This window comes from Canis lupus, chromosome 10, assembly GCF_048164855.1.
Source record: "Canis lupus baileyi chromosome 10, mCanLup2.hap1, whole genome shotgun sequence".
NCBI classification, from domain to species: domain Eukaryota; kingdom Metazoa; phylum Chordata; class Mammalia; order Carnivora; family Canidae; genus Canis; species Canis lupus.
In genome coordinates, this window is record NC_132847.1 from 13,509,771 (window position 1) to 13,525,691 (window position 15,921).

General features: G+C 40.2%; 1 protein-coding gene across 17 annotated transcripts in view; it reads left to right on the forward strand.

The window, feature by feature from the left end:
* SNCAIP (synuclein alpha interacting protein) overlaps positions 1–15,921 on the forward strand; it is a 148,612-nt gene that overhangs the window by 112,242 nt on the left and 20,449 nt on the right. For all 17 annotated transcript variants that reach the window (XM_072840757.1, XM_072840745.1, XM_072840747.1 and 14 more), the window contains 2 exons: positions 4,961–5,074; positions 12,905–13,030. In XM_072840757.1, coding sequence (XP_072696858.1) covers positions 4,961–5,074; positions 12,905–13,030 — 240 coding nt within the window. The remainder of the gene's footprint in view (positions 1–4,960; positions 5,075–12,904; positions 13,031–15,921) is intronic.

The window sequence follows — 15,921 nt, forward strand, 5'->3', positions numbered from 1 at the left end:
AAACATAACACATCACTAGAAGTTTAGCTATTAAACTACAATTACTTTTAAGATCTTTGGCAAATAAATGTAAAATTCAGTCATATTTATGAAGAAGCCAGAAGTTCAGGGAAATATAATACATCTTGTGCTTCTGCATATGTGCTCTGCTTTACATAATAGTTATGTCTTCTACAGGCTGAATAATCATAATTTTTAGAAATGGAATTATTTTGAAATTTACTAGAGGAACTTGCTAAAGAAATGTACTTATGAATTCACTGAAGAACACGCTACATTTGAAAAAATGATTGCTCTCCTACCCCTAACGTATCTTTTATGCAAATCTGAATTTTTGCATCTTTAATTTATTTACCATTCAGTGAATTTTTTAAAGATTTTATTTATTCATTTGAGAGAGAGAGAGCATGCACACACACCCAAGCAGGGGGAGAGGGCAAGGGGAGAGGAAAAAGCAGAGTCCCTGCTGAGCAGACAGCCCGATGTGGGCCTTGATTTCGGGACCCTGAGATCATGATATGAAGGCAGATGCTTAACCCACTGATCCACCAAGGTGCTTCATCATTCAGTAAAGTTGTTTAATGTATTAAAAGTTGCTTTCTGTTTTATTTAATTTTACTCAACTATAATGTATTATTTCCAAGATAGTATAGAAAATAATACTTTTTTGATAAAATAAGAAATTTATGACCCTGGTAGATATCACTTTCCTTTAGTGATTGTTCCTATGGCACATTAAGAGCTGAACTGCCCGCAGCAATCATGAAGAAAGAGATATTAGATGCAAAGTCAAAGTGCAGTGTAGTTGAGTTCAACAATGTGTACCAAGTCCACCAGGTACTGGGTTAGGTGATGGCAATACACATTTGAATGAGACATAATCCCTTTTCTTCAGGAGCTGATAGCCAAGTAGGTAGGGCAGGTAAGTTACCAGTAATTCAAGAGCAGGATGGCAAATTCAGGATCTCGTCTTATATCAGAGTCTTGTGGGAAGATAGGGGTTAGATCTGGTCATCAGTAGGTGTGGGTCAGTGATAAAATATTCTTACAATGCCAATAAATGTTGACATTTGTATTGCTATTTTAGTGTTTATAAAATATAATTCTCATTAGCTTTCCTAACTGCTGTTAGATTATGGAGTATATTGTAGCTGTGTAGTTGGATGAGGAAATTTTTTCTTCATTTATATGCCCTAGTACTTGTTTTCATAGATTAAGAATCTTCAGGGTAGGACAGTACATAAGAAACTTGGTGGTCATTAGGCCAACCCTGGGTATAAACTCCTTCTACGGTATCCATATTGGTAATTCATTCTTAAATTCCTCTAGTCAGCATACTGCTATCACATAATCAGCATGTAAACTTGAACTTCAGTGTTTTTGGTTTGTTTTAATGAAGAATGCATATCAAGCCCATAAGAGTCAAAAGTTCTTATGGATTTGGGGTCTCAGATTTTTCACATTTTTAATTCTGAACACAATGATATAAGAAATGGAAATCTTCTGTTTCTTCATTTAATCTAGAATTTACAAAAGAAGTTAACACAAATATTTTATAGTAAGTGCCACCCCCCTTTGGAAATCTGTCCTGACCCCAATCCTGCTTCAGTCCATTCAATGTAATTTGATAGACATTGGTGAAGTCGAGGGAGTTCTAAGAAGTCATCATTCTTCGGTTTTAGGACCTTGTTTTGAACACCAGTGACCAACTGATGGCGTTTCACCTCATTAAGCATAGTTCTGAGAGCCCAGCTGTCAGTAAAGACAACAAACTTGGTTCAAACAGGCAGAAGTTGCTGAGATAATGTGACTTGGCTGACAGGAAGCAGAGTCAGAGATAGGGTATCAAATAAAAAGATTACCTGAGAAAAGGGGCTTTGAAGGCTTAGGAACACCTCTCCCCTACCCTTAAACTTCTTAAATGGAACATTATAAATTCTTATCAGTTACACTGCAGAATTTATTGAGGGTTTTCTGGGGAACCCAACCTGAGGTACTGTGGCAGTCCAGGGCATTTTACTAAGTGCCCTTTGGGAACAGTTAAGGAAAGTAACTGGAAAGAAATCTAAGGTGAGAGCAGTGTGTTTCTAAAATGAGGCAAACACAATCCATTGTTTTAGGAGCTAAACAGACTTGAAGTGAAATAACCTTAGTTTGTTTTTCATTTCTCATTCAGTGCTTCTGATTAAGCTCAAAGATAACATGTTGGTCTGATGAGAAAATGACTTCAAAGCCATAACCTACTGATGTGACTTTTTTTTTAACATTTAGGGAGTGATCCCAGATTCAGGCAAAAATCTCCTGCTAGAATTTAATAACATTTGTTTTGTTTTGTATTTCTATTTATGGAAAGAGATGTGTTCAAAATCATGGTAGTGATATATTTCCTTCTGCCTTTACAGCAGCATTTTATTATTTAATATACTTATTCAGACATTCCCTTCTTGAATAACTAGACCTAACCGACATCTAACAGAACATTCTATATCCAACAACAGCAGAATACACATTCTCCCCAAATACAGATGGAACATTCTCCAGAATAGGCCATATGTTGGGCCACAGAACAGGTTCAATGAAGCTGAAAGGAGTGGAATCATACAAAGTATGTCCTTTAACTATAATGAAATGCAATTAGAAATCAGTAACAGAAGGAAATTAGAGATACAAGTATCTGGAACTAACACACTCCAAAATAATCATTTATCAAAGAAGAAATTACAAGGGAAACTGAAAAATATTTGGAGATGAATGAAATTACAGTATATTATCACTTAAGATACAACTAAAGCAATGCTAAGAGGGAAATTTATAGCCATAAATGCCAGTATTAAAAAAAAAGGAATAAGAAAGATCTAAAGTTAATAGCTTAACCTTCTACCTTAAATTTGAAAAAGAAAAGCAAACTACATTCAAAACAAGCAGAGGGAAATAAATTTAAAAATTCAAGGAGAAATAAATGCAGTGGAAAGCAGAAAAAAAGAAATAGAGAAAGTCAGCAAAACCAAATCTGGTTCTAGGAATAGATTTTTAAAGCTCAGTAAACTTTTAGTTAGATTGACCGAGAAAAAAAAAGAGGACTCAAGTCATTAAAATCAGGAATATTGCCTTATATTTCTGTGTAAATGCCAGTCGATAAGAACTGTCTTCCCTAGTAGTTGCTCAGTCCAGTTCCCATTCCTTTCTTTATTCAGAGAGAATGAAGCACATTGTATCACAGTTTTATTTTAATCCTGGTAGGAAACAGTTGGCATGCTCAAATTATGCAATTTGAAGAACATCTTTAATGAAGGATTCAAATACCAAAGGATGATGGGTGAGGTGTAAGGAGCCCAAGAAGAAAAGTGCAGTATCCTGGAGATCAGAGCAGAGCACTATTACCACCTGAGAGCCTGAGGGGCCAGGGAGGGTCACGAGCAATAGAGAGGGCCGAATGGAAGAACTGGCTGATTTTTTACCTTTGACTGGTAGAGGGACACAGCAGCCAACGGCACCCCTGTGGGAGTTGGGAAAGCCAGAAAAAGAGGGGACCTTAAACTCATTCTCCTTTCTTGGTGTCCTGCCCAACATTCTCCATCAGTCAAACCTAGGGGGCAAGGGAGGCAGCCCATACAGACCAACCTCCCCTGGCAACAAATAGGGCAGAGGAGGGAGGAGACAAATCCAGTGTAGTACCTGGAAGCTATTGAGCACCCACCTGATCCTGGTGGATTCCCCCAATGGAAGAATAGTTTCAGCTTGTGAACAGTTGAGAGCTGACTGCTTGAAATCCCACTATCCAAATAAGCGTAGATAAAAAATGAGCAGATTACCTCTTACATCTCATGTCTAGAATAGACTTCCCAGACTCCATGGCATGGTAGCTCTTTTCTCCTGGGCTAAGGCCCCACACTTTGTAAACCAGGAAGGCAGCTGAACGTCTCATTTGTGTTACAAAGGATGTAAGAGAGTGCACTACAGTAAAAGGTAACAAGTGTTGTATGCTGATTAAGTTCACATGCTTTGTCTTATCTGCTGCTCTCAGTAACTTGATGAGGTAGTTACTACTATCCCTGCCATTTTACAGATGAGAAGACTGAGTATCAGAGAGGAAGCAACTTAGTCAAGGTCTTGTAACTAAGTAGTGTATTAAGGATTTAAATCCATTCAAGTCTGGGTCCTAATGACTGTTATTTATACATGTCACAGGTGCTTTCCTGGTTTGTACAGTATGGGATTTCAGCATAGGAGGAAAGAGCTGGTGTGGGGACAGAGTCACCGAAGGCTTCGGTGAAAGTAGCAGTTGAGCCAGTATAATGTTATTTGCTCTTTCTTTATTTTGGAATCCTACCATTTCAGATTCTCAGGGTTTATAAAAGACTATTCTAAGAGCTAATGAATAAAGAAATACTGATATATTCATACAATAGAATACTTGTCAGCAACAAGAAAGAACAAAACTTTCATACAAGCAGAAGCTTAGATGAATCTCAAAAGAATGAATACTGAGTGACATAAGTAAGACCCAGAAGATTACATACTCTGTCTGTTGTGATAGAAATCCCATCACTGGGGCAAAAGTGAAGACCTAAGACCAGAGGAGTCCTAGAAATTTGGGGGAAGGGGAGAATGAAATGTTCTGTATCTTGATTGGAGCAGTAGTCACAAGAGAGTATATATTTGTCAAAAGTCCTCAAACTCTGTACTTAAAAAGGATAGAGTATATTTTATAGTATACAAATTGTGCCTCAATTTGCCTGATTACAATTATGAACATGCATTTTAATAAAATTCCCCCAACTGATTTTGAACCATAAGCACAGACCAGAGATAAAACAGATGATTTACTGCAAATAAATGGAGCCAAATACAAGAACCAAAATTCATGCGATTTCTTCCCTTGGCAAAATTACCATCTATGAGGTGTTTTTCAAACCTGCATTACCTTGAATTTCTTTCTTTCTTCTTCTTTCCAACCTAGAATGGTCAGTTGGAGTGTGTCCGCTGGATGGTGAGTGAAACCGAAGCCATCGCTGAGCTGAGCTGTTCTAAGGATTTCCCAAGCCTTATTCATTACGCAGGTTGCTTTGGCCAGGTAGGAAGAATTTTTAATGATCAGATTTATAAGCCATTATTTCCTTGTAATATATTTTAATGAAAAACATGTTTAAATAACCTAAATATTCCATAATTAAGGTATTGGATAAATAATGAAGCTACATACCTATGATGAAATTTTATGAGAAAACATGGTCATTATATAATATTAAAATGTATGATACAAAACCATTCATAAAATTTGGTTACCAGCTTTGAATTCTGGAGAGAGAAGAAGAGAAGCAGGTGATAAGACTACAGAAAAAACTGTCACAACATGTTTATAGTAGATATCACTTAGGGTAGAATTAGAAGTGGCTTTTATCTTCTTTTTTGTATTTTTCAGTATTTTCCAAGTTTTCTACAATAAGTGAATTTAATTTTTGTCAAAAGGGAAAATGATAAATTTTCTTGTACCCAACATTAAAGGGGAAATCTTCAGTAAGTCAATAATTAAGGAAGTCTCCCTCTATTAAAAATAAACAAACACAGTAACTATAAATGCATCTCAGTTACAACCAGTTTCTACAATAGGAAATCCTGGTATGAGTAATTGATGTACACAGATCACAGTCCAGGGTATGGAGTAAAAAAAAATAACCAGTAACTCCCTTTGAGAAGGGTAAGTATAAATTATATATGTATTTTAAATTGGAACCACAAAATGCCAATCTCAGTCTTAAAAAAATAAATAAAGTCAGCACTGTATTAAAATAGATTTAATCATATTTGTTTGTGGCAAAGAAAATTGCTTCTCGTGCATATAACCATATCCCCTTTGGCTTCATAAACTTTCCCAATGGCAGTAAATTGTGGTATTGTCAACAAGAGATTATGCTTTTTCGAGCATGACAATCTCAAGTTCAAAAAATACCCTTGGAGAATATCACTACAGTCTTTCTCTAGTGGGAGTCCACATTAGGTGCTAGCTATTTGGTGCCATGGTGACTTCAGTTATATACATACATATTAATATGTAATGTTTCCAGTATGTGCCAGGCACCAGGCCATTGGGTTTTGCAAACATTATCTGACTTGTTCCTTAAAACAATGCTGTTGGATCTATTGTTCTTAGCCATTCTGTAGATGAGAGTGAAGAAAGAAATTTAAGTAACTTGCACATGCCTAGGAAGCAGAGATTGCATCTCAGCTGAGACCCTGTGACTAGAAAACCAGCTCCTGTTTTGTATCGCTGACGTAGATAATTTGTTTAGCCTGTTTACAGCGGCATTGATCTAGTTGAGGAAGACTTTTTCACAATGTTAGCTAACAACACACTGTGATACACAGCTCATCAAAAAAGGGAGTACCTGGCACTAAATTTATGAGATGAAGAAAGAAGCAGGAGGAACATTTAAAATCTGTCAAAGTTAGGCTGATCTGGAAAAAAAAAATTTTTTTTTCAAAGCCATATTTTTGAAATAATCACTCCATTCTCTCTGTGTAGTGTCCTTGCAAGCCCCAGCCACGGAATTCTACCAACAACCATAATAGTTAATGAGCATTTGCTAAGGATGCCCTTTTTTGTTGTTTATACTGGCAAAGGGGAGAATAGAATTTTCAAGTGACCAGAAGAATGTCATCACTGATGATCTTCATAAATCATTTTTGGTCTAAAATGGAATGTTATTTATTCCCAGACTGCCTGCATAAATGTTTCATATCTCCGATTTCATTTCGCTCTTCTAAAGCCTCACAAAGAATTTCAGATACCAGTGGAAAGACTACCTGCACTTTTGGTAGGGCTTGCCAAAGAAAAGGAGGAAAGGATTGCATCACCGTGCTGAGACTCTAAGTAAATAATTGGGCTCCCAGCATTCTTTGTCTTGGGAAATGCTGCTTAATGCATGCCACTTTCTCCGTTCAGCTCTCGCAGTGGGTTTCTCATAATTGTGAACCTACTGGGACAGAACCAAGAGCAGGTGCCCTTTCTGGGACTGGTGGGTGATGGCATGGCCTACTTGACCAGACTCGAGGAAAATACAGAAATGGGTGACCTAATTGAAGAGCCATGTCAGACATTTGCCTCATGCTAGTGTCAGCATCCAGGTGGTTATTTCAAGCTGATAAGCATTGTTAATGACCTTGAGTCCAGTGTGGAGCAAGGCCAGTCCACCAGTGCCCTTAGGAGAGCATTCCTATCCATGTGGAAAGCCTAGAAGCCCTTTAGAGCTGTGAATTCTCTTCTGTCCAGCCATTCTGTGTCCTTCCCACAGGCACTTATGTAACAGATAACCTGTGGAGATGCTGAACTTGGAACCAGGACAAGGCTAATATTTTCACAAGGAAGACTATTACCAAAAAGTTTTCTAATGGATTCAGCACATGCAAGTTTTTCGATATCAGGCAGGCACTTGAGCGTGTTCTGGTCTTGTTTCTTGAGTAAATACCTCTGGAAAGGATAGTGCAGAGCAAAATTCCTCTCCTGGTTTATTTTCATTGCCCTCTGCCCCTCATATAGATTCTGAAAGACCGGGCTCTCTCTGACTCCCAATTTGTGTCCTTTTTCTTGTAAAAATGACCTTAAAAACTCCAGTACCACAGGGCAGCCAGCAGTTTTTAGTGGTCTCCTGGAGTGATAGATCTTTGGGTGATTTAATCGATTTTCCTCATCCTGACACATGAAATCTCAGAGGATGCAATTATTTCATGGCCTGATTGTCCAGAGCAGAGGCAGCCATGGGGAGCGCCAAAGCAAAAGCTGTGGAAGAAACTCAAAGATAAAGCAGGAATGGCCTCCAGTCAGCCTGCTTTGCTGTCCCAGGAGAGAGATGTTGCTGGCGAAACAAGTGAGCCAGAATGGTCTCAAGACAGAGCCACCAGCTGTGAAACTGGGGCTGGGTTCTTTCACCATGGAGGTTCCAGCATGCTCATGCCTGCCCCCAGCAAAGCTGTTGCCCTTCACTGCGTGGGGATTCCAGCCCATTCTGCCCTGGACATTATTGGCTCAGTGGACTCTGTGTTACCTTCAAGCATCAAATCTTGTGATTGTTTCAGTCCTGAGTCTTTCCTATGACTTTTGGTAAGGAGATCCTGCTACAGAAACAAGGTCCATCATAGCATTTGGCATATACCAAGGGCACCTTTGCCTGCACTGCGTGTGTTCCCCATTTAAAATGTTGGCCCTAACATGGGTGGGTGGGCAGGTACTTTTTGGAAAAAGAAAAGGCTCAGCAGTTCCTATGAATGGTCACAAACAGTGATAGGCATGCTGGCAAGAGGGATTCTTCAACAGGCTACATGTTACTGTTCCTCTGCAATCAAAAAGGCAAGCTATTCTCTTGACTTCTTTCTTTCACCATCCTGGGGTAGAAATCAGGAAACCATGTGGACAGTGCTGTAATTGCAGATGAAAGCAAAATAGAAAAGTCTTTGATTAGCATGAGCATCTATCTGCTCTCCAAGGCCAGATCTCTGAAACAGCCTCGGTGACACAGAGCTCCGTGAACCCACAGGATGATGGGCTGTTAACTGTGCTTTCTGTGACCCAAGGGGGTGCCAAATAAGCATGTCCATTACAGAATCAGGGGTCATGGATCAGTGAGTGGTTGTGGATGTTCATATTCAGTAGAGAGAAAGCAGAGACCTGAAGAACACTGACTCTGTATCTGGGTTTAAATCGTAGCTCTACCACTTACTAGTTTGGTGGCCTTGGAGACATTTATTTTTTTTAAAAAAGGAACTATCTCTCTGGATGTCAGTTTCTTCATCTCTAACGTGGAGATAAAAGAACCTGCTTCACCAGGCAGCTCTGAAGACTAAGTAGAAAAAAGCTACATGAAGCGCTGCCCATTGCTGGCACAGAGCAGACATAAATGTTGGTTCTTAGGATTATTGGACGTCTTCCAATTTCCTATTTTTATTGATATCAATATTGTTCAGTTTATGTATTTTACCATAAGTAAAGCATAAGGGAAACTTGGCAAAAAGAATTATTTAGACCTTAACCTATTTAAGAAATCCTTGGATATATTCTTTTTTTCTCACATTTTATTATCTCTGGATTCTCCATTTATCTTATCATAAATGACATCATGAAATTATGGCTTGTCACTTTTTTATACTTCAACATCTCAAAAACCAGACTGAATCCTAGAATTGATAGCATATTAGATTTGATGATATACGATTGCAGAAAAAGCTGCCTCCTTTAGGACTTAGTTATAACGAAAACTGTAGAGACTATATTGATGCTAGTAATAAACCTGTGGCACCCTTTTCAATTACAGTTTTTATTAGACTTTGTCCAGAAAATCTTGTAAATTACATGTTTTAATTGCCTCATTAAACTAATTGCATTGCTGTTAAGAACACAGAAAATACACCAATAAACAGGTCACTGAAAGAGCAGAAAATCCCCAGAAGAGGAAACCAGGACATGAAGGAAGTTTTTAGTCAAGAGATGAAAACTGAATGTATCAATGAGTGTGTGAGTAAATGGGTAGAATGTTAAGTTGGAGAGGCATTCTGTAAAACAGAAATAACACAGAACAGCCTCTCCATCCGTATGACTGCATTGGATGATCTCTGAAAGCAGTACTTATGAAAAAAATAAAAATCAGAAATTACATTCTTGGAGCACCTGAGTGACTCAGTCAGTCAAGAGTCTGCCTTTTGCTCAGGTCATGATCCCAGGGTCCTGGGATGGAGCCCCACATCAGGTTCTCTGCTCAGCAGGGAGTCTTCTCCATCTCCCTCTGCAGCCGCCCCCACCCCCAGCTCTCTCTCACACTATCTAAAATAAATCAATAAAATACAAAAAAAAAAAAAAAAGAAATTACATTCTTCTTTGAACATCTCCCTGACACACACATGCACACATACACACACGCACATGCGCATGCACGCACAGGAAGAGAGCACTGAATGTCTAAGAAAGAAGGTAGACTCACTGCATATATATTTAATACACATACGCATTCATAAAGACCCTTCTTAGTTGGAGAAGATAGTTGTATTTATTCTCTTTATTGGCTATTTCTCCAATAAGCCGCTGTTTGATTTATAAGACCATCGATTTCTGCTGGCATGTTCTCCAGAATCAGAGCAGAAAGCAACATTTCTCTGAGAGCGGATGCTAAATGTGCTTTTACCAGAACCCGAGAATTCAAGAGTTTTTGTTTCCATGAAGTTTATCAGTGAACAGATGGATTATGTCGCTTCTTATTAAAGTACATTGCCGGGGCAGCCTGGGTGGCTCAGAGGTTTAGCGCCGCCTTGGGCCCAGGGCCTGATCCTGGAGACCCAGGATCGAGTCCCACGTCAGGCTCCTTGTATGGAGCCTGCTTCTCCCTCTGCCTGTGTCTCTCCTCTGTCTCTCTCATGAATAAATAAATAAAGTCTTTTTAAAAAATAAAAAATAATAAAAAATACATTGCCAACTTCAGAACACAAAACTGAATTTGGGGTGCTGGGCAAAGACCTTCCTTGTTCTGAACAATAGAATAATGGTTCTTCCTTTATATAAATCTAGCATATTGAATTGGGTAAGATCTCTAATTATAAGGAAGAGTTTTTCATGCCATCAGAAGAAAAGAAGGCAGGTTCTTGAACAATACGAATTGACTTGGAAGACCATTGGGAGCCAACGCAGCTCTTGCCTCATACAAACCTTGGCCTGTTTGACCAGATTTTCAAGCCACTGCAAAGTCCAGGTCTCTAGATTCTTCTCCATGTTTCTACAAGGGAAAAATTCCAACTCTTTTGAAATGCAGTATTCTGCTTCTGACAACCCTGTTATTAAAAGTCAAAACACTGAATGATGGCAAAGGGCATCTTCTGTAGAGGTGGAACAGACTTATCCACTCTAATATTAATTGAATCTGAAAAATGTGAAAATATGCCTGACAAGAAGGTATATATAGAATATTTCAAAGGATCTTGCAATCCTCTGAACTTGACTTGCTGAAGAAAGGGGCTGCTAGAACATCAGAGAATATATACTTGTCTTCTTTGGCTTTTGGATTTGTCAAACAAGGGTGTTTGAATTGGATAATTCCCTGAAGTCTCTCCCACTCTGCAATTTTAAGATTCCATGACTTAATACTATAGAGCAAGCCAAGTGACCACACGCTTCAGAACAACCCACTGAGGTGGCAGTACTGTCCTTTTTACCCATCGAGTCATGGCAACCTGCCCTCTTGATGTTTCCAGATCTTCACCATTGGCTTCAAACCAGTTGGTTGTGTTTTCTCATCCCGCAGTATGTCCAGTCACCCAGATCTTTTAAGGAGTTAAGATCACACAGTAGAATCATCTGACTCCAAATCAAAGTCATACTGTTTTTTCTCTTCCTAATTAGAAAAAGTAAAGGAAGTTGTTCCGCCCTGTACAGATGAAACATCACCCATGCTGGTCCAAATATCAGCCCCAACTTTCTTCAGTTTGCCTCTGAAGAAAAGGACAAACATATCTGCATACCCTTGTCCAGATTGTAGCTCCCAGCCCTGGTCTCCAGGCTCTGCTCCACCTCATTCTCTACGGATGTTGAGGGTTTCATGTTGTACAGCGTCTGTCTGCTTTTGCAGCTGACACTCCATCTGCTTTTCCTGGGTGCCTTCTTGGTAGGTTATAGGTATTGATTACATGTTTCCCTTCTTGTTTTTTAGGGGTCTTACTCCTTGCTCACTCACATGAAAAGAGGAGTAAGGTGCAGATGTTTGTCCTGTCCCTGATGTTGCCAGTGCCTTCATAAACAGTGCCCTGCACCTCCCCAACGAGGGCTGAAGCATTAGAGTTGGCTATTTTTATCCAACATTCCTTTAGCAGATTAGTTGGCATGTTCAGAAGGTGAAGGTAAATTTAATACAGAAAAGTATAAAAGTTCATGACCAGTCTGAGCAAGGAACTGGAAAAAGAGGGAAAAAAAAAAAAGAAAAATAGAAAAAAAAAACCCTTTCAAAGGCTAAGGAGAGGTTCAAGGCTATTTCAAACACATGATCATTTTTTTAAATGTCAAATTCCACTCACTAAACTTCATGCTGTTGTTTTTACCACTCTTATATTTTTTTAACATTATATTTAATTCTTCTATTTTAAAACAGTGAAATCCCATCCCCCTGCTTTCTCCTGAGGCCAAACATAACATGAAAATACCACAAAATACTCAGTGGGTAAAATGCAAACGGATTTTGACAACATGCTGAGCGCACTGTGTCCTTGCTCTTGAAAGGTTGTATTCAGAGCATTGAGTGCTCTCCACTTAACAGGGAATAAGGGAAACCTTTCCTTTTGAAATTTCACTAACATTTGGTCAGAAAAATCAAGAGCGTCCTGGTTTTCTTTCAGTGAGGTTATCTTATGCTTAACAACTTAAGCTTTTGTTTCTCCTTGTCAGTCTGTTGATTGCAGGAGGTCTGGGATCATGAAGGCGTGGTTGAAACATTATCAGCTTCAGAGGAGAAGCTGGTTCTCCTAATGTAATATTCTGGAACCCTAAAGACAGCATAACAAAGTAGCAAAAACATTGCCTTAGCATGGAAAGACTCAGATCCTGGTCCCCACTTTTGATCTGTCTAGCTGTGTGACTTGGAGGAAGTACTCAAAACTTTCTGTAAATCAATTTTGCATCTCTTGAGTAAGTAAGTAAAACAAGAGCATTTTTGACATAATTTTCCACTCTTCAACTTCTCTGAGCGTTCCTCTTTCATGGACTTGAGCCAGAGGGATGCTTGGATTTTCAGTTCAGAATGAAGGGTATGTTCTGCTGATATGATAAACCTAGGTGTATGAAAACAAAAAAAAGTTTTGTTTTCCTTTGTCTTTTTTTCAGACTTGCTACATGATATTCATGATATTCCATTAATAGCAACTGTCTTTGTGTTTATAGGAAAAAATTCTTCTTTGGCTTCTTCAGTTTATGCAAGAACAGGGCATCTCATTGGATGAAGTGGACCAAGATGGCAACAGCGCGGTCCATGTAGCCTCCCAGCATGGCTACCTCGGGTGCATACAGGTACACAGACTCTGCTGCTTTGAGGAGACAAATGAGTTCATCAAGTAATGAAACAAAAAATGGAAATTTTGTTTGCTGGAAGAAATGTGTAGATTAAGTCAGCTTTTTCTGCTATAGTAGATAATAAGGAATTAAGTTGATATATTCGTATATCCAGAAATCCACAGAAATGTTGGCATAAAGAGTCCTACAGGTTTCTCCTTGAGTGTTGCAGGATGTCAAAAGGGACTGGAGAAGGAGGGCTGTGGTTCCCCCTTTCTCTGGGGCAGGGTGGAGCTTTTCAAATGCCTTCAGAAAGCCCCAGAACTGATTACAGGGAGGCCTCAGATATACCATTATGGTTCCCCTCACCCCTCAGGCAGGCTAGGTAGTTTGGCAGCCTCTCCACCCAATAGCCTCAGGTGGCTTCGTCCTTGTAGTCCTACCTGCCTCACACATGTTACCATGGTCTGGGTGTGTAAGAGTGTAAGATTGAGGAGCAGAGCCACAGAAGAGGTGGGGAGGTTCCTCCCTGTGCCCCCAGCCACCTGAGAGAGTATACAGGAGGATTGCTTAGAGCATGTGGAGTTGCCACAAGAAGACAAGTCAGAACCGCACCTCTCTGCCGAATGTTTTGGTGTACGAGGCTGAGCCAAACCTAGTGCCGCCGTCATAGTAACACATGGCTGAAAGCCCAGTGAGGGTCCTCAGAAGGTTGAGGCATGTGTGAATGTAAAAACCAGATAGATCCAAAAATAAAAAAATAAAATAATAAAATAAATAAATAAACCAGATAAATCCCTTGACTTAAAAAAAATGCTAAGGCCCTCAGTGACAAAGCAGAGAGAAGGGGACCAACGAGAAGGAGGAGGAGCAAGGGATGACCTTGTGAAGGAGGGAAAGGCTTTACATTGAAATGAAATTTATTTAGATTCAGCCTGGAATTTAATTTATGAATCATATAATGCATCATTACCAGCCTCAGACCAATCTCATCATTCTTATCATGGAAATTGACCCAGCATCTTTGGATGTGTCCCACACCTGCCCAAGATGTAGGAAAGCCGTTTCCTGACTGACACATACTGCTGAGGGCCATGCTGAAAGAAGACACTTGACCTCACTGAGCTCACATGGTCCTAGATAAGCTGTGTGTACGTAGCACCTCTAAGAAGGCAGCATCCTTCTTTGCCTTATTATGTGTGGTTTCTTTTATTGCAACTCAGTGTGCTGACTCAACAGGAACTTGGCTTCCTGCTGTATGTGGGTAGACTGTATCCAAAAGAGAAACCCGGGCAGAGAACGAGTTGCTTGGGAAAGTGGGGACCCTGGAAATGACAGGGGAAGATCTGGAAATGCTGTCACTGGGAAAGGCAAGGGAGTAATAAAAGCAAAAGGCAAGAGGTATCTAGAGCATCTGCCCTTTGGAGAACAAAGTTGATGGGAAATATTCCAGGGCTCTGGAAGTTTCTCCATTAAGGTCGGCAACATGTGCCTCTTCTCCTTGAAGGCATCACTCTGTAGAAGCAGGGATGAGAAAAGAGAGCAGAGAAAGAAAGAAATGTTTTTAAATGATTACCAGTATCTACAGAAGATGATAGGGATGTCGTGACTTTTTGTGGTGGAAAAATAATTGAATATAACTGAAAACTTCAATTTTGTCCGTTTCACAGAACACCCTACTATGTCATAGTCTTGAACTTTTTTTTTTATCTGCTAATAAGTGGCTGAAAGCCAAAGAAAACCAGCTGATAGCACTAATTCTGTTTAAGATTTTGCTTATTTTTCTTTTCTATGTGAAGAGAGGCTGTCTGTGCTTGCGGACCATTCATCTTTCCACTTCACACAAATGATATTTTTGGCACTAGACGCTGTGGCTGTGGAAACTTGGATAATCTTGGAAGCGGGTCTATCCACTGGGTGTGAGATTAAAAAAAAGACACAGACCAAGGGTAGAACAGAGGGTGAGCCCCTTTGAGGGGAGGCAGAAACTGAGTATAGGAAGCTCAGGGAGGGAACTGGCAGAGGCCAGAGTCAAGGGAGTGGGAGCAGTGAGTGCTGACAGGGATGCTCTGGGTGGGCTGCGCCACCGCTGTCAGGTCCATGGCAGTGGCTTCGTGGTAGATCGGTCTTTCATGGTGCTGGTCATAAACCAGAAGATGATGCTCCTCGTGATCTCATGTGGCATCTCATGTCACCAGTAGAACTAGAAAAGAATTTTGATTTTTTTTTTAAATTAATGATGTCAACCACGGTCCATCAAGTCTCTCTTCTTTCCTAACTGATGCCTTGGCCAGATTCCATAAGTCTTGGTGTCACTTCTGATTCAAAGTATTCTGCTCTCCAACCTGAATAAGACTCAGGCTTCAAGGGAGACAGTACGAGGACAGAGGCATGCTTCACTTTGTACACATCACATTAGCTCCTGTTCCCCTCTCTCTGCTGGGCTCAGTGTTGGAGACCAGGAGGTAGGAGAGAAAAGTTAACTGTCTCTTTGCGTAACTGGCAGAGGTCATGGCATGCTCCCCGAAAGTCATTGTTGCTTCTTTGGCGCACTGTGGTGGGCCATTCATGTCCTCCCTGGCAGCCTTCAGATGCTGACCCTCTGCTGGGCATGTTGGATGAGGTCTTCAGAGGGCTCTCTGGAGCCTCCCCACAGATACCTGACCCCAGCTTCACATCCTCCTCATCCCATACACTTCCCTCTGCCTGTGTCAACTCACTGCTCTTGCTGCTGGAGACCTCTCCTGTAGTGGGGTGATAACAAGCTTACCCCAAGCCCCCGTGCACAATGTCTGCTCAATCCATGGGTCATATTCTTGCCAGCTGCATGGAGGGAGTGTGAGCTGCTTCACAACCTCTGCTGGTCATCTCTCCAGTTCTTTTATTTTTGATGGGGTAGGCTCAGCAAC